Source organism: Lates calcarifer, linkage group LG13 (genome assembly GCF_001640805.2).
Source record: "Lates calcarifer isolate ASB-BC8 linkage group LG13, TLL_Latcal_v3, whole genome shotgun sequence".
Taxonomy (NCBI): Eukaryota; Metazoa; Chordata; class Actinopteri; family Centropomidae; genus Lates; species Lates calcarifer.
This window is the reverse complement of record NC_066845.1, coordinates 14,213,648-14,233,307: the sequence shown is the minus strand read 5'-3', so window position 1 is coordinate 14,233,307 and position 19,660 is coordinate 14,213,648. Positions and strand designations below refer to the sequence as shown.

Here is a 19,660-nt window from a genome sequence, read left to right as displayed (position 1 = left end):
CTCTGTTTTCACCATCAGGGAGCCACATTTTGTATCCTCCGGCATCTTGGAGGAGATCTGGGAGAAGAAATACACTTTACCGGTACCACGCACATCAAGTGCACTCACCTACCATCAATGCAGAAACAAATCAGGGGGTTTCATTTACATTTCAGACAAAATGACTTATTCAAGGCTGTGATATTTCAGGCTTTTTTTAAAAGAATATATTATTGTACTTTAACTCTTAGTGAATCTTAGAGAAGAGTATTTATTTGTACATGTTTTGATGGGAAAGTTCTGATGGGAACTCCTGATCCTCCCTGCATGTTTAGCTTATGAGAGTGACACCTCAGTGTGTCCGGGTTTGTCATGAGGTCAGGTCAGGTTTTGAGCTCAGCTGGGGAAGATGATGAATAATAACTGGGAGATGAGCAGATGAGTACCTGAACCTCACCAGGTCCTCACTGTGAATGAGGATTGCCTGCAGAAAGGGCTCGAATAATCAAGTGAGGGCAATGGAGTCAAGTGACCTGTCTGTATGATAGGGTATGACCCTGATGGCCTGTCTGGCCTGTGCTTTAGTGGAGGATAATGCGCCGCCTCTGCAGATCCCAGAATCCCCTGCATGTCCAGAACAAGGTCCCTCACCCCTCACAGGCAGCACTTTAAGGGAAGCTGAGGGGTGAGGCAGCTGGGGAGGGTTGGGGACAACAAACTTTACACTGAATATAGGGATATAGTCCATGAGTCATGTGGCAGATTTGACTCTCATAACAGTCAGGTGTAAATACTTCGACTTTCATGAGAAGAGCAGCCTTTACAATAGTGTTAGGCAACATTTCCTCTAACAGAAATGTCACACTGAAGATCATTTTATTGTAGAATAACGATCAAACGAAGAGTCAAAACCAGGCGCTGCTTGTAAGGCTTTGCACACATAATCCTGTCTAAAGCTGTGCAATCATTGGGCGCAATCCAAAATGAGGCAAATTCACAATATCTGGTGCTATCACGCTGGCTGGTACCCTGCAAATGCCTAGACTTACAAGTGACCTTAAAATAGGCTGGTGTCTGTTTGTAGTGCAGAGACGTGTTTCCGCCTCTCCCATCTGCCTGCTCATGGAAAGGACAGATAGTGTGGGACCTGAGGGCGATGTTAAAGTCTTCCTGCCTCCCCTTTTGTTTCCACCTTGCTTCTCTGTCTGGGTATGGCAGGAAGATCAGGACTGCTGTGAGGTGACACAGAACTGCTACATTTAGTGGTGTGGGCGGTGTCCCTGTTAAACCTCTTATAGTGTCTCAGAAATGCTCAAAACCAAGTGATCCTGTTCATTGCAGTAGAGTAACAGGAGCCATATCAGGATAAGAGCTTCACTGAGCTGCTTTACCTAAGATTCACAGCAATCCTAATTTCATGAGGGGGAAACTCTTTAGCAGCCATCAGAGGTCAGGGGTTAGCCGCAGAACAGTGCCTCAGAGATGCTTCAGTGAGACAGATGCCTGCTGTGGAGGGACCTGGGTCGAGGAAAAGTGTCCCGCTGTTTGGCTGCCGATCTCAGCTCACAGCCTGCTGTCAATATAGCAGCCTACATCGTTACCAAATGCTGTCGCCTTGCCGGAGACTCCATATTCAATCTTAAAGGGATAAGTCCCATGTTGATTTATATTTGTTTAGTATTCTTCACCTGTAACATGGCAGGAAAAACATTTTGAGTTTGTCCCAGTCAGTTACAAGGTACACACTGATTAAGGGCAACAACTTGGGTTTCATCTCATGACTATTTTAATTGTTGCTTAATTAGCAGATTATTTATATTCATCTGTCTACAAAATGTGAAAATAAAGAGAGAAAAATGTTAACCCCAGTTTCCCAGGGTTGAAAATGACTTCCTCAGTGAATCCCTTCATTGATTTATCAATTAATGATCTAATATAAAGAAAAAAAATAGTGAAAATGACCACCACAATTTCCTACAGTGCAAGATAATATCATCCAACTTCTTGAAAAGCAGCCATTCTTTACATCTGAAAAAATGGAACTAGGGAATTTTACCTTTGCTAATGATTACTGATTACTTGATTACATTACATGATTACTTTTCCTGTCAGCTAATCGATTGATTGACTTATTGTTTCAACTCTGCTTTGATGACTGATTTCAGCAATAATTTCTAACAATACTATGAACCTGAGTGGGTGAATTTGAAGAAAAATCTCAAAAGTTTTACCCTGAACCCAACAACTGTCTGTTGAAGAGGAAGAAGAAGAAGAAGAAGAAGAAGAAAAAAAAACAACACAACCAGCCAAAATTAAAAAACGTCAAAGTGTTCCTTTAAGGCAGCCGACTCCTGGCTGAAACTCAGGCCTGCTGTAGCAACCAAATCCTGGCTCTCTTGACTCCACGCAGCTCTGATTAATGGTAGAGGCTGTGGGTGGGTGGTAGACATGGATCTGCCCATTACCACACTGCAACATTGCAAATGGCTTCAATTACTGTGGAGTGTGCTGAGCTGGCAGTAGGGCCTCTAGGAGGCAAGATGAGCAACGTGCACCATCCAGCAGCTAACTCCACTGTGATCCATTCACTCACACAACATGATCGGAAAATACATCCTCTCCCTTGTAATTTACCAGGAAAAAATAAGCAAGGATGACGATTTTGATCAATTTTTTTTTCATTTTCAACTTTCACTTTCATTTTTAGCCAATAATTCTTCTTCTTTTCATCACATTTTTTGTTCCTGATCAGTCGACATTATCTGTTGAGGTCCCAGTCAGGAGACAAAGGGCTGGATATGAACAGCATATGCGCAAACTTCCATGTAGGCTGAAACAACACTAGATGGCCTCTCTCAAGGCCTCGGCGTATCCCTCCCCGGCAGTGTAACACTGTTTCCCTTGACAAACTGACTCCGCGGCACAGAACAGTAGCAGGACATATTGAGGGCTTGCCAAGTGGCTGACAAGTATCACGAGGGCCTGTGTGCCCACGCTTGCCCCCCACCTTGGCACAGGGACAGCCTCCATTCAGGGACAGCCTTCCTGAGCCAGAGCAATGGGGATTCCCTACGATCACGCCCCTGTGCCCGGTGCCAAGAGCGCAGCCCCCCTGTAGTTCCTTGTGTAACAAACCAGCTGTCTCCATCAGTTCACTGACCCACATTCATAACCTTAACACAGGAGGCACACCAGACTCCCACGGTTCCTCACAACAGCCCTGCTCCACCTCTCATTGTTCACCCCCTTTATTACTTAAGTGATGGTCAGAGATGAAAAGAAAAAAGACAACAAATTTGCGATAAAATTGAGTCAATGACTGCGCTACTGGAAGTGGAAAACGATCATTAGGAGTCTCCCACCCACGACTAAATGCTCTCCCTTCACAAATCACATCAATTAATGTCATGGGCTATGAAAAATGCTCTCTGTGTCATACCACATGGAGGGAGGACAGACGCTAATAAGTGAACATACTTAACGGAGGAGGTGGGGAGACATGGGATTCCCTCTGTTCCTCTTGCCTGTGCGGGAATACTGTGCTCATGGCCAAGTGGAGGCCAATAATAATGCAGCAGGTACGCCACTGATTTCAGCCAAACCAATAATGACTGTAAAATCAAATATTTTTCTATTCATAAACCATGACTAAGCTTTCATTCTTAATATGTCACACAGCATCTATTTCCATTACCCTCTTTACAAGGGCAGTTATCCTCTCCAGAATTGACCCATCAAATGAAACATTTGATTATCCGAGAGTGAATTTCTTAATTTCATTTCCCTTGAATGGAGAGGACAGTTTGCAGGAGAGAGGAAGTGCTACAGCAGGAGTTAAAGTCATCCAATAGATTAAGGATGGGTGGATCCACTCAGTTCAATCACTTCATAATGTAGGGGAAACTGCTGTATTCGAGCTGATAGCAGAAAATTAGTATTCTCCAGTTTATTTTGCACAAAAAGTATATTAAAATATTCAAAATAGCAGGTTATTATTCATGCTATTATTTCTTCATCTTAACCAGCTCTGACACAGTGAATACGCTAACAATGTGATAAGAGTTCATCTCAATCTCCCCAAATGTGATGACAGATACGAGAAATACTGTACAGTACATCTCTTTTGACATTTCTTTTTCCAGAGGTTTTCAACATCAAACAGACCTCAGCCTAATGTGCCTGGATTGTTTGCTGACATAGCTGTCAAAACTTCAAACAGCAGAGACTGGCAGCCCCGCTTATTCACGGCCGCAGCACTTGAAGTCTCAAAACGCCCTGATCTCCCCTCAAATCACCGGTCGTGGCCCGAGTAGAACAGACAGATGGGCACGCCTCCTGTGAGGTGCTGCACTGTACAGGTGCCCACCTTCAAGAGACTTTTCATCAGGGGGGAGGAAAAGTCAAAAAACCTGAAGTATGTAAGTAAGCAAAACAATAACTCTGCTTTCTGTGAGACAAACATGGTCGTCCTTTGAGCGCCGAACTGAGTAAATGATCTGGTAATAATATCAGCAGTAATCAAGGTTCTAACTAGACTGACTGTTCAAGTCTATTGTGGCTCTTGAATTTCAGGTTTTGAGGAGGTTAACGAGAGATGGTCAGGCAGACTCGTGCAGGTGTGCGTGGGAGCCAGTAATACTTGTCTTGACCCTGCAGACATTAACGCTGCAGCAGACTTACTCACTAACCTCATTAACATTTCCCTTGTTAAGTTCAAGCACTTGGAGAAAATGATCTTCCTAAAGCAACTCTGAATGCTTCAATTAAATGCTCATAATTGTCTCTGAATTATGTGTAATGACATTTGTCCAGGCCAAACACAGCCACAGACCAAAACCTGGATCTAAAGATGGTTAGATAGCGTCTGGCTGCAGTGTCGTGGAACATAATATAATAAATCAAATCACTAATAATAGCAGCCTCAGTAGTGTCGCTGATACATTATGACCTAATATGGTAAAATTTCATCCTAGATAAGCCCACTCAAACAAATGAGGCAATAACTAGATCAATCTAATGTTACAAAATGACACAACTTCCTACTGTATGTTAGGAAGTGGAATAATCTACTAGCTAATGCTTACAAAAATACCTGCAGCAGCCTATACAGGTTCTTAAAACACAAAAAAAACACAAAAACCTACAATGTGGTTAATTTGAGAGGGAATGTTTGGGCCTCGAGTTTCACTGCCTTGGTGTAATCTTTCTATTGCTTATTCAACAGCTAACTGTTGGCAGTTGTGTTGATCAGTGTTGGTATATGACAGATGATACTGCAGAGGCCAAAAGCAGTCTGAACTCAAGGTGCTGGTGAGTTGGGTCATTACCACGGGACGAATTTTCCTGCTTGGTGAGAGACACCAGCGTGCCTGGGGGCTGCTCAAACAACATGAACTGGTAGCGATGAAAACCAGACTTCTGTGGCGGGGTTGGTGGATGATACTCTGCAAAGACAAACAAAGAATCAGAATCAGAATGAGGGGAGCTGAGACTGCTGAATGGTATTACAGTGCATTACATATGAGTATTACAATGAGGAAAGTAAAATCCAACAGTGGGCTTAAGCTTTGATATACCAGTTTGTTTTGTTCTACAAGATTTTTCATCATTTTTGGCTCAAAACACTGTCCTATATGTGGATTATTTTTTAGATTTCAGTATCACATCTGATTCTACTGTTGCACTTGTTATACCCATCACACTGACAAATGTCTGTTGCAAGACAATGGCTGCAATAATGAAGTAAAGTTAAACTGCTTCAGGAATTAAACATAAATTATTAGTGATAAATATTAATAAGAATTAATACTAATGAAACTTCATGTATAACTTCATAATTACAGTAAAACAAGATGTAATGAGTGACTAAGGTTATGATATGAATGGTCAACTGAAAACTATACTTACCAGTCAGGGTGGTTCCTTGTATCTGTCCTTCCTTGAGTTCATTGGCCTGTTAATTCAGAAAGAGTCAGTCAGGCAAAGCATTCAGGAGATGTTGAAGGACAGTCAGTCAGTTCACTCCAAATCTGACAGTTGTTTAAAAATGACGATAAAAAATGAAAAAAACTGACAGAAAGACTGCATGAATGACAGCATTGCCTCATTGCTTCCTATAACACACATCCCTTAGTTTTGTGCTCAAACAGCCAAATATTTTGCTCTTGCTGTAGCTCAGTGGTAAGTCTTTGAATTAGCACCCACTGTAGAGAGGATGGAGAGGCCATTTAATCCCCGTCTAACCCAGTCTAACCTGCTGACGTTTGACTATAGCAGACATAAACTGGCACAGCAAGGGATTTTAGCAAATATAGATCCAATAAAACATTGAGGTTTTGGTGATGACTGGGAAAGATAACAATTTTTCACATTTTTTTTTAATAAAAATAAAATAGATCATAATCCACTACAGGATTACATCAAAACTTTTAAAACAAGTTCAAGTTAAATATATAAAAGATCTGTTATATTCACATCTAAAGAAAAGAGGCAACTCCTAGACAAAAGACTGTCCACTAAGTGGATTTCTAGGTAGTAATTTAGTAATATTATTGACTGCATATGAACTTTCTGTTGCCTAGAAACAGACCTCATGTAAACCGATGCGAAGCACAGATATTTTTCATAAGCATTTTCTACTGTATATGTGTCAGGTTAAACTCCCTCTTCCCCAGGAAGCAAACAGTCAGGGACTTCACACTGCAAATTGTGCACACAGGAATGTTTGTTTAATAGACTTGGCTGCTTACTGCAAGACGGCTGCATCCTTGAGTGGGAGGAAAATGACTAAATATCTCGTCTGTGAAATGGCCCAAAACCCACTTGAGGTAAGCATGGAAGTCCCCATCACAGGCATCAGATATCTGGTCTCAGCACCTATTTCTGTCCTCTTTTTCTCCACACACAGGCTCCCCCCACAGGGTGACAAAGGTACTGTGTTACTGGACAGCATACAAAGACAAAAGACACTCAGGACAAGGGATATTTTTCTCATCTCCTTTGGTCCTTAGGCATAAATGTCAGTTTGCTGGATGATAGAACTAAATAAAATACAGAATTCATTAAGATATATAGATTGAGCTGTATTTCTCTTCAGAGGTGTCGACTTGACCAACTCAGAACATACAGCAACAATGGCATTTTGTGGTTTATTCTTCCTCATCCTGGCAATGGTGGACATGTTTTCTACTCAGCATGATCTTTTTTTTTTTAAAGGGGATAAACACATTACACCGTTAGAAAGACAACTTGATCCATCTATATCAGCAACCTATTAAATAACGTTAATATCTGTGTTTCTTGACAAGAAAGATTTCATTTGGTTTCTAGTTCTATGTGGAACAGAAGACTGGGACGCTGGACCAATCACAGTCTGACTGCTTTTGAAAACACTGCACCCGTCACGTGGCAGCCGATGAAATGCTGTTTGGAGATAACCATGGTACATAGTGCCAAGATTTTACAACTCTATAGTCATAAACACATAGTGTGTCTGTAATTCTCTGCCAAACTAACTGAGATGCAGTTATAATTTTGTAATGATGCATTTATTAACATCAGTTATGCTTCATAAAAATGATTTTTTTTAAATTAATAATGTGGCACTAGTAAAGCATGTGCCCCCTATTGTGCATCATCTTATCTATAATCCTGTAACTGCTGTTTAGGAGGTTTAGCATTAAGTATCAGAGTGCACAGCACCATTGTTTACACAGATACACTGATACAATTCAGAAGATTAGTTTCAACTGTGAGTATCTTCATCCACTGATCAGTGAGAAAAAAAAGCTTTATTTAGAAATAGCAAGAGTCCTGCAGCCTGCAGGATTCAAACCCATTGCCATAGCAACAGGTAGTCAACATTTGAGCGTGCAACATTTTCCCACATCTTAATGCTTGGTTCTCGCTCACTCTCTACAGCACCCTGTGCCCTTTTAATTTCATTATAATACACAGAGTAAAAAAAACAGCAAATGAATGCGATATTGAAATTCAGCCAAATAATAAAAGGCAAGTCAATCATATGCAGGGCTCACATAAAATCACATATATTGATATACACAAGATATCATAATCTTATAGTGGTTTATCTATTCCAGAGCAGAGCTGGTATCACAGTGGTTGTGACAGGGCAGGACAGTGTTGAGGGTGCTGCTCACTGGGTAGTGACGGACTCGCTCACACTAATCTACAGGACATTCTCACATGGTGGGCGGCCTCCCTCAGGGACCCTGATGCGGGGGTGGGACACAGAGTGTGTAAAAGGTATGACCACTAAATGATTGACAGCTTTAAGTATGGGCTGTCATGTGTATACCTCTTGCAGTATTTTAGATTATTAGAGCTACACTTGCAATGTTCATATTTAATGTTTCTATGGCTAAATTTGTGGACAAAACCAAAATGCAACAATGGCAAACAGAAGTACTGCAAATTGAAATGATGATTCATGTGAATCAAACAGTATTTGTCAGGGTCTGAATTCATCACAGTTAATTAAATTCACCCAACGGTGCTCAACCCAGTTGAATGATTTTCTTGTTAACCCCACCCATGCAAAATCTGGGAATGATGATGTCATAAATTAGGGGTTTAATATAATTACAAGGCTCGCACAATGTGTGCTGTGTTATACCCACAAATGAGCCGGTGAACAAGCACTTACACAGGTCTCTCATCTTAGTTACTTCATATACAGTCAACTACATTTGCTGTATTTCAGCACAGGTGATGGTTGTCATGCCTGTTTGAAGCAGACAAACTTTTCATACAGTAAATCTATTACAGCTTTGTTAGGGGGAATCAAAAGCCACATAGTGCATTGATGAAGTTAATCTTGGATCAATCATACCCTCAGCTACAATGATACTCTGAGCTCAGGGTTAGAAAAGTTAAAAGCGTTGGGACTCCATATCCCAGACACTGTTAAGCTCCCCAATAAAAGCAATAACATGATGGACTTTATAGCGTAATTATGTTAATATGAATTAAATGTCTGCTGACCACAGACAGAGCCAGAAAGAATGAAAGTTATTAAATAAACTTAAATAATAGGTAAGAGATATATAATAGATAAATGATGGTTTAATGACCATGTATAGGGTGTAGATGAAAATCTGATGTGAAGTAATTGTGTTGGCTCCTTCCTATATTCTTTATTCTCCAGTATGATATACTATGGTGCACTAACAATATATTTCTCTTTTATAAAATATCTCACTTCTTCAAACATAAACACAAACAGTATACATAGAGAATAAATAGTGTAACTCTGTTGCTGTACAATATCTATGTTCACCAACAACAAACAGTTATATTATTGGATTGTCTGTGCTGACCTCAAGCTGAAGATAAAAGTTACGTTATATAATACAGATGTCAGAAAAAAAACAGCAGTTTTTACTGTTGTGCACTATATGTTTACTCATAATCCAAGCATGCAGCTAATTCATTCATTAGAATTCATTCAAAGCAAAATTAACATATTCACCTGCATCAGTTTCATTCTGTAAGCGATTTGTTTATATTGAGACACTGAATAGAAAAGCAGCAGAATATTAAAAAAGTATCTTTACTAGAAACCCCATTAGAGTAGTCACAGCCACCGTGTCAGTGTTTCAACTGTTGGAAATTTGCAAGTTATGTCATTTCACCAGCTGAAAGTCGAAAAAGACTCTCAATGGTTTCATTATGTATGCAGTTACCAAGGAACAAACTAACAGTGTTTCTCTGTAAATATTTTCTCATCCAGGCATTTTAAATACATGTTCATCAGTATCATAAATCACATAATTTCTTCTCTGTTCAATCATTCATTGAACTGATTAAATACAGTACCACCCAACTTTGAGGCCATTTGTATATTTTGGACTATTCTGTGTACATCTTTAAGAAATATTTGTACCAAAGGCAAATATTCTCAAGAGCTGAGAAAGATATATGCTTACACTCCTCTTACGTGGCAGGTATAACACTTACATAGTGCAATTATATACATTTAAGATGTTGTATCAGTTCATATTGAAGGAAATGATAATATCAGAGCCACATCATAAGATTCTGCAATTTAGAAGACACAGAACAGCTCAGTAGTTTAAGGAACCATTGCAATGACATAAATACTATACTTACTGACTATACTGATCCTGGTGTAAAGCATTAATTTTAATAAATACATTTGAATACTATAAATCACTGTGACTGCAGACAACATGTATTATGAATGATTCCTGTCACCAAGGCTTAAACCCTGTAAAACCAATAAAATCATCATTCTGCATGACAACATGGGCATTTTATGATCATCAGACAGTGCTGAGAGAAACAGAGCAGGAAGTAAATTACCTGGATTAAATTAATGTAAGAGTTATTCGAGAGGTTAAACAAAATGTGACTACACTTTGCATTCTACTGCTAGGGGAATACCCATTCTTGTAGCTGTGATAGTGAATCACACACTGAGCAGTGTGGGAGAAGCAGAAACTGACAGAGATATAAACACTGAAAGTGTCAACATGGCCGTTTACTGTTCTAGATATTTAGCAGAAAAGACTAACAAAACTCTGAAGAATAAAGGTGTTTAGATCTTTCAGCTGAAGAGCATTACTCCATATATAATGTAACAGACCAAAAACCAGTGTGCAGTGAGCAGGAGTGGGAGAAAGAGCAGTGAGTAGGGTTAGGGTTCGGGGGCCTGAGCTGAAGACAGCACAACAGAAAACATGTGCTCTGGTAAATGGCCCACGAAAAAGACAGAGTCTCTACAAGCTGTTGTGTGGCCGACCCTGACCTCTGATCTGCCTGTGGAGGGCAGTAATGGAAAACATCGTTGTGTGTTTAAATACAAAAATTACCATACGCAGACTGTTTCTAAATCTTAAAGAAACCATTTTCACAAGAGATTTCTTCAGTTTGTTTCTACTCTGTTTAAACGTAGGAGACAGTTAGCCCTGTGGACACCAGAGTTAGCTAATGTGAGTCCAGCTGTGGTGTTGCGGACACTTCATCCTGCCTCTCCCGGCTGTTCATCGTAGCAGCTTGCCTTCATGTTTTACTGACTCTATCTCACACTCTGACTCAGACAAAAGCAGAAAGGATCCCAAACAACCTACACGTTATGAGCAATGAATAATTTTGAAAATCTGGAAAAAGCTATGCAGCAGAGCTCTTTCTGTGGGTCACGCAATAGCCTGACACTCCAACCACCAATATTCAGTGTACTGTCTCTCTGTTCTAAGTGAAGCACCACTAAGGTTGGTCCAGAGCAACAATTTTATATTTAATACACCTAATAAAGAAGAATTAGTTGATAGCAGTGTTACTACCATCATGAAATTCTTGAAAATGATAATTGATGGGACACTGATGCACCTCCTGTGGCTCTAAAAGTGGCTAACAAAACAACTGCAGGCATCACCAAGGTAAACATAATCAATTTTTGAAATTACACTTACTATGATACATGAAATGTTAACTTCTCTAGGCCTTAGAGGAGACGTTGAGCAGTTTGTTTGTATAATGTGTCTACATAACTTCCGCTAGGAATCCTCTGACAAGAACCAATAGGTAGGAGTCTGTGAGGAGGTGGTGGGTGGGTACAGGGGTGCGGTTTCACCAGGAATACCCACTTGCCCAACAACCCTTCTCCTTCTCTGTGTGGGTGAGTGCTTCCCTTTGTCAGCAAGAGTTACTCATGCACCTACTTGTGTATCCACCACTTCCCTCCCCCTCCCTTGCACACCCTGTAAACCCACACCTACGACAATCAGCACCCACGTCGTTCTAATGCAGTTCTGAGAGCATCATTCTCCCTTTTACTTGCAGTCAGGCTAACAGACGGGGAGAGAGAGCATGACAGATGGTGTTCACAGCTCTATTTCTGAGGCTGGACTTGTACCGCCACAGCCACCCCTCCTCCCCCCCTCGCCTATTCCACTCAAGCCAAGTGCTTATGACTGCCTCCTCATCTTCGCCTCAGTAATCAGCCCATTCATTTGCAGGGTTATTGTGAATTAAAAGTCGGTGTCTCACAAGGAACTTCACCGTTTACAGGTTAAACACACTTCTTCTTCCAAAGTAGAAGAGGGAATTACATTACTGCTCGACTGGGGGACTTAGTTATGTTAATAAGGGAAAAACAATGAATTTCTGTTCATTGCAACCTAATTGCTTCTTTTCTGATAATTCTGGAAATAGAAGATGTAAGAATAATCTGCCACTTCTGCATTTAAAATGACAAGGGTGACAAGATTCTCTTGTATTAAAGTGAAAAGAAACCAGGAAGATCACATGACTTTTGACTTTACTAACACAGCAGGCAGTAATTCTCCAGACTGTCACTCAGCTTTCAACCATCAGTCCATGTACATGGTTGTCTAGCACCTGTGCCATCCCTGCTTAAACTGCAGGGCAACGTCTCTGCTGATCCTCAGAAGAGGTTGGAGGCAAACATAATCAAGCAAGTCGATACATTGCAGAGGATTTGGTGGTAAGAAAGAAGCCAGACATTGAAAGAGGAATTCCCCAGCCACACTATGTGAGCTCCTGTGACTATTTGCCCTCAAAGATCTCAGAAGAACAAGTCAACTTCTTTCAGGTTCAGTATGATCTGTCATGCTGGAGCGAAATCTGCACAGACCTCTGACTCACCTCTGACGCCTGCTGCTGACGAGCATGTATCCTTTTCATGGACCACAAGGGTCACCAAGGCATCATGAAATTAAACTGATGGTGGTCAAAGGGTCTCTGTGGAGACATCATGCATGGTCACAGACTTCCTACAGTTGCTTTTTTGAAAAGTAGCTTCAGAGCAAACAGACAGCTCCATATTTTCAAATGCACTGCAAACGCAAGGTGCACCTATTCCTCTACTGAAACCTCTCTGGTGCTCCGCAAAAGCTGGTCAGTGGCCTATGCATGTAACAGTTAGCTGGGATTGGCAACCCTTTGCAGATCAAGATCAAGCAAAACCCAGTGCTGCAGGACCTGGGAATAATACCTGCCTTTATTTAATAGCGAACAAGCTTTATTTCTTGGCTGAGCAGCTCGTAGATGACCATGATTGGTGAAAAAAATAATAGTTCCAAATTTAAAATAAAATAATGATATGAAATAAACAGCTACATTTCTTTAAAAACAGATAATAATTACCCCTATTAAATCAATCATCAGCCTGATAATCAGTCTTGAGTCTCTTAATGGTATTCGAGCCTGTGTTGTGTAAAAACCTAATGGGCTTGAGTCTGGGGTGATTGGCTGGCAAAGACACCTAATGGTGATCAGCTGAGCAGGGGGGATTGGCTCAGCAGGACAGGGTGAAAGCCAGTGGGGGAGTCACCCTTGATCTGCTTCAGTGCATCAACAAATTAACCCACTTAACAATAGCCTGCTGGACTAATGGCTTTCGTAAAGAAACTCATTTGTCCTTTGTAATGAACTGTTGGAAACAAAAACAGTCCAGTTATTAAGCGAACTCCTGCCATCACTGACATCACCCGACACACTGTGATGTACCAAACCTACACTCCTCTGGTCATGCTCATTAGTAAGAAAGCACACTATTACTCAAATCACTGACTTAAGAAACTAGCCGCCCAAACTCATTATCACATCCGTCTATTCAGCCTAATTTGCATACATTACAAATTCGCCTTACCAAAGTGGCCGTGGCGGGTTGGTCATCTCATTCTCAAGGAGCAGATTGGGCCTAACGGGGCAGAGCGCAGGCCAAAGTGAGAGCGTTTTAATAAGCTAATTTCATCCAACCTGGGTGCTGCTTCCTTTACAGCTACTGTGTGTGTGTGTTTGTGAGTATGGGTGCTGATGAGTCTGTACTTTAGTACTGTTGAGGGAAGCCCAAGCCTGAGTTCCCAAGGTAACAGTCAGTTTGAGTGGGGGCTGGCTGACTCATTTGAAGGGAATCCTGGAACCTGAACAAGGCTGCCCACTCGCCCCACCCCCAGCTTCATCAGCACAAGCAAACAAGGCACTGACATGTCCCCATATAGGGCTTCCCACTGACGGGGGTGGCACTGGAAAATCCCAGCCTGAGCTTGCCTACAAGTAGCATCAGAAGACACGCACACATAAACATGAGGCCTCCATGGAGATAGTAAATGGATAGATTATAATAGAGCTGTAAGCCTACAAATACATCCAGCCACGTGCTGGATTTTGATTAACACATGAAGGGATGGGGATGGGGGGGGGTTAAGGGGGTGGGAGTAGAAGAGAAAGATTAAGCTTATTAAACAGTCAAAGGCACAGAATTAAAATAGTTTTTGAGGTGTGAACAGTGACAAAAAATAAATGAGCACTGAAACCTCGTGGGCCTGGGCATGGAGGAGGACGAGAAAAAGAAGTAAGAGGGAGAGGAGGAGGATGAAGGAGGAGTAGGAGTAGGTGGACAAGAGAACGAACTCTTTGCCCACACAACTAATCTAATTATTAAGAAATTAAAAGAGATCAACAGGCGTGTAATTGACCACTTAATTAGTTCAAGGTCACTTGGTTCTTTTGACTTTGGAAGGACGGTGAGCCAACACGCAGCAAGACGGGAAAATTTTGGTGTAATTTCCTGAAATTTACATAAATTAAATAAATACATTTAAATTTAAATTCATAAACTGACTAATAGCCACAAGTGTTAACACAAAGATGTGGCATAGTTTACCCAATAAATCATAACAGTTTTATGTACCATTAATTAAACAATGTGTTATTCACAGAAAATCGAGGCAACATACTATTTAAAAGACAGAATAATAATTTTAGAAACAGTGAATTCTGGCCTTAAAACAAAAACTGTACATGTATTGTCAGTAATCTCTGCTGTTGAGAGTAGCCATTTGATTTGCTTCTGTCCACTGTTATATCTGTTGATAACTCTATAGTTCATTCAGTGTCTTTAGTCATTAACAACTGAGAGCTGGTACAAAGGGATTTAAGAGGCAGCATTACTGTTTTGAATCGCTGGATGTTTAATTCTTCTATTATAATTGAGGTAGGAGCGAGACAGAGGTTATGGTAACTGCTGGAAACCTGTCCCACTTCACAGAAAGGTTAATGAACCTTACAAGTCCTATGGGAGATGGAGTATGCTGTTAATTTGACAAACGTGGGAAATAAATGCTTTTATGCTTTTATTGACGGTGACCAATAGCGGCCTTTGCTGGAATGAAAGGTTTTAGTCTTTTGGGTGCTTTGCTATGAGGCAAAACAATAATGTGGAATGCATTTGTTGGAAGAAACTAAGTACATAATTGTTTGAATAGCAATTTCAGGCCAAAAAGCATCTTCATTATTAATTCCTACTTTTGGGGAACATATACTGCGCAAAATGTACAGTAACCTAATTCATGTTATGAAACAACTGTCTTTATTCTGAATACATTTGTGGGAAATGAGGGATTTTAAAAAGCTGTGCTTTAAAATCTACATATTTTCACATTCCATTTTATGCACTGCTGGTCCAGGTTTCATTTTAACAGGGCACTGAGGGTTTAATATACTGACAGCCCGAGAGGAACATGTGTAACAGTGTCGGCATGAACCTGAATTAGTCTGTGGGTTAGAGAGAATCATGGCAAAAGGTGGCTATGATAGATCTGATCAGGACAGAGGTTTTAGGCACAGGACCAACTATGTATACAGTGTGCATGATTAAGAGATTAAATGGATAATCTCCTTCCCATTCAAAGAGCCTGACGGAGGCAGAAATCTGGTTTCACAAAGATAGACGTTGACTATGGCTTAAATCTAACCAACAGTCAGAGTTCAGATGAACATCCAAGTTTGTTGTTGCTCGAAACTGTGTAGTTTTCAACAATCTTAGGTAAAACAAATTTTCCAAGCATCTGCAGCAACTCAATACTTTGTCAATAGGTGATATTAATGGTTATTTGACTCCTAAATGCCAAAAATATGTTGCTTTGCTGCTGCTATGGTTAAAAGATGGACACTTTTAAGCAGTGGTTTAATGTAACTAACTACATTTACTCAAGTATTGTGCTGAGGTCTGTATATTCGAACTGGAGTTTCCTCTGTTCCAGCAAATTTACTGTATATTTGTCCTACATGATACTACATGTCAGAGGAAACAGTATATTAAGTTGTTAAAATTAACTCCAACATGGTCATGAACAACATTAAAATGATTCTTACATGTGCATGCATCTCTAGTAATATCCTTTAATACAGAATAATATATAATGACATAACTTTGTTGCATAAAAGTACTTTTGCCTTTGGTGCTTTAAGTAAATTTTGCTGATTACACTATGCAGTTTTAATACAGGACTTTTACTGATAAGAGGTACTCTATTATTCTATAGGTTAGGGAAAGACAGTTTTTAGGGTTAAAAGAAACCTATGTTGACTATTTGCAGAAGGACACAAAAACCAGACAAATTCAAACTTTTTTTAAACTTGATATTTGTTCTTATATATGTATCTTATATATAAAAAGGTTGCACAAACATGGGTCCTTTTAAGCAGCTTGAACAAACCCCCAATGTTCATTGTTCAATCTACTACAATCAGCACATCTCTTTTTAAGATAGAATCAGTTTTAAGTTTTGTACAGCTGTCTAACTGGCATTAGACTGGTCTGTGAGCCAAGACTGTCCTAACCCTATAGACCAGTATAACATATCTTTGTGAAACTGGCCCTGGTCTTGTTCTTTTTGATACCCCCTCTCTACCAAGCCAACTCGCTCTCTGTCTCTCACTCCTTCTTTCTCCCAGCGATACTATGGGCAGTGTTTCCTGTGCCTGTGCGCGCAATGTTTGCCAGAGGAACACTCAAGAATCCAAGCTCCACAATCCCTCTTAACCTTTGACCTTGGCTTATTGTTACCTGTGAGCAGCACTGTGGCAAACATGTTGTACAAGTACTGTACAGCCCTGCAAGCTGTTTGTGTTCTGCAAGTATGGAGGGCAGGGGAGGAGGGAAGGAAGAGAGGGAGCTATTTAATCCCCCCCAAAGGAACTCCCCTCTCAACCCGTATCGTGAACTCGCAGGCAAATCGTGTTGCTGGAAGGCACACCACACACACACTGCTGTCTTTTTAATTTCATCAGCTGAAAGAAATCTATACAGTGCTTTGGAATCCGACTGAGCTGCGGAGAGAAGTGAACTATACAGCACCCTGGAATGTAAACAGGTTTCACACCAACTGTAGCATAAAAATACCACATTGTAAGAAACCTCTTGGCTATGATAATGGTCAATAGTACAGATCAGAGGTCTTAGTAGATTTTATGGTTGTTAGTCCTACAGCATATCAATAAGAACAAGTTGAACAAATCCAGAGAACAATTCAGAGAAAATTATTCAAGAGCAACATGGACAAAATATTGGCTTCTACAGAACGTATTGTATTGATGGTGGCTTTCCGTTTGCCATTATGAAAAGCATTATCTCCTGAGAATATTAGCAACGCTGTCATTAAATCCCATGCAGTCAGCTGCTTGGTTAGGAACAGATATGGGCTGTAATCTGCAAAGAATGGACTTATCCTCCTGTACAATATTTGTAATTGTCAAGTATGTGCAGCATTCACAAAAATAGGCAGAATATTTATTTAATATCAGTAAAACAAAGCCAGACTCTGTTCTACGATTTCTGTCTACATCGACAGATAATTGTCAATCCTCCATCACTAAGCCTTGGTAACTCTGATGCACTCAATGTTTTTATATTCATGGCAGATTCCAACATCACTGTCTCTGGTATGTGAGTGCACTTTATTTTATTACACACAATCGGAGCTGCCACACCAGTTCCAAGCATTTATTCATTATACAATATACACTATACTGCAGTTTTCTAATCTTATAGTTCAGTATAACTTTTGGAGTACAAACAATCATAATCAGTATGTAGAGTTAGACAGGCCACTATAATATCTGCCAACTTTGCATTCATAGCTGTCACACTTAATTATCATGCCAAAATACAAGAAAATACATTGGCTGCAGGAGGTCTTTTGTGAAGTCTTTGTTTTTGTGTACAATTAACTGGCATGCATGCTGTATACTTAAGTAAGGGCTATTTTAGGTGACCATAATTGTTAGTGAGTTGTTTTTATCAGCATGCCTCACTCCCCTTTACCGTACCCTATCAGCAGACACCCCTATGAGGAAGCGTTTGCCACAGCCGCAGCCCCAGCAACCCCCCACTAACCCTGACATTTGCTCATTTACCCGCCCCTCTTTCCCTCCTTCTGTTTTCCATGCCTGCCCCCCCTTCCCCGGGTCCATGTCTGTCAAGATTGACCAGGGGAACAGGTAGGCAGACTCCAGCAAGCCCCCCACCTGTACCCTGAAAACACACAAATTCGCACGTGGGGCCGGCTGCCAGAGATCCTGCTTTACTGACTGAAGTGGAGGGGAGGGAGGGGGGTATGACAAAGACGACAGCTTGTGTGGGGGAACATTGTCTGCGGCTGCGACTAGAAATCTTTTCAGGAAAAACAGGATTTTATACACAATGGTCGTGGGTGTGAAGAAAGGGGGCACATATTAAAAGAAGCGCCTTTATGTGTGCACAGCTACTGGTTTTTAAACTGCATTTGCATGGAGAGGGTCCAATCTGTTCTTTTTTTTTCTCCTAGTAGGCTATAGTGTGACAGACTGGATCAAAGAGGGCTTTCCAGGTTGTCCTTGTTTTCTTGGAGAGTAATCGTGATATATCCAGGACAGTGTGCAGGGTAGAAATTAAGGTTGCACCCTGACACATAGCAGGCATACTTCCTTAAATAAAATAAAAGTGTACGAAATGTAATATTAATTTCCCTCTCTGTGAGATAGAAACTAAACCCACGTGCTAAAAATCAATAGGAATTTGGTTTCCTAGAAAAAACTATTAGGCAACATGTAAAAACTGTAATTTATGGATGATTATTCCCTCACTGCCCAAACAGAATTCACGACTTCTCACAGGAAACCATAGCAGCTCACGTTCCTCATGCAGTGAAACCTCCTCAATCATCTCACCACGGCAACCACAGCAGGGAGGTCAGTTGTTATAGAGATGGCAAGAGGCTTGGTAGGTTATCAGCTACAGTACTGTGTGTATATAAGTGTGTGTGTGTGTGTGTGTGTGTGTGTGTGTTTGTTGTATGTAGACGGGGGATGGAGCTGACAATTGAGCGGAGGATTCTTATGTAATTCTCCCTTTAGGTGGCAGAGAACAGTGAGAGCAGCAGCCCACACTGAAGAAGAACCTGTTTGTTAATAAGCAGTAACATAAGATAAGATCGACAGGATTATCACAGGGTGTTTGTACACAAGACCGGGGGGGGGGGGGGGGTCCAGATGCATCAGAGCAACAGGGACACAGCCACAGTTACAGCAAGGTATGAAGTTGATGCGTCACCCCCCACATAGCACTGCTTTCTACTCTGTTCAGCCGCTCTACAACTCTGTCACACATACGCATAAAATCCACGCGCGTGGCAGTGGAGACATATGGACGCACATGAACGTGTGCAACTTTGAAAAAGGTCACATTCAAAAAAGCTAAAAAAAAAAAAAAAAGAAGCTGAGCTGAAGCTAGGAAAAAAAATTTTTTTTTTTAAATTTGCAAATTGCATCCCAATCTGGTGGAGAGGCTGTGAGGAGAGTCTGATAAGGTTTAGTGAGGGAATGACTTTCCAAAAGCTGAACTCCATGAAGTACC

At 40.8% G+C, this 19,660-nt stretch overlaps 1 protein-coding gene across 1 annotated transcript in view; it reads right to left on the bottom strand.

Moving 5' to 3' along the window:
• The window catches only part of LOC108878493 (phosphatidylethanolamine-binding protein 4), a 48,505-nt gene that overhangs the window by 1,109 nt on the left and 27,736 nt on the right, over positions 1–19,660 (bottom strand). The window contains exons 5-6 of the mRNA XM_018669258.2: positions 5,887–5,932; positions 5,307–5,423 (exon numbers count right to left, since the gene is read on the bottom strand). Coding sequence (XP_018524774.1) covers positions 5,307–5,423; positions 5,887–5,932 — 163 coding nt within the window. The remainder of the gene's footprint in view (positions 1–5,306; positions 5,424–5,886; positions 5,933–19,660) is intronic.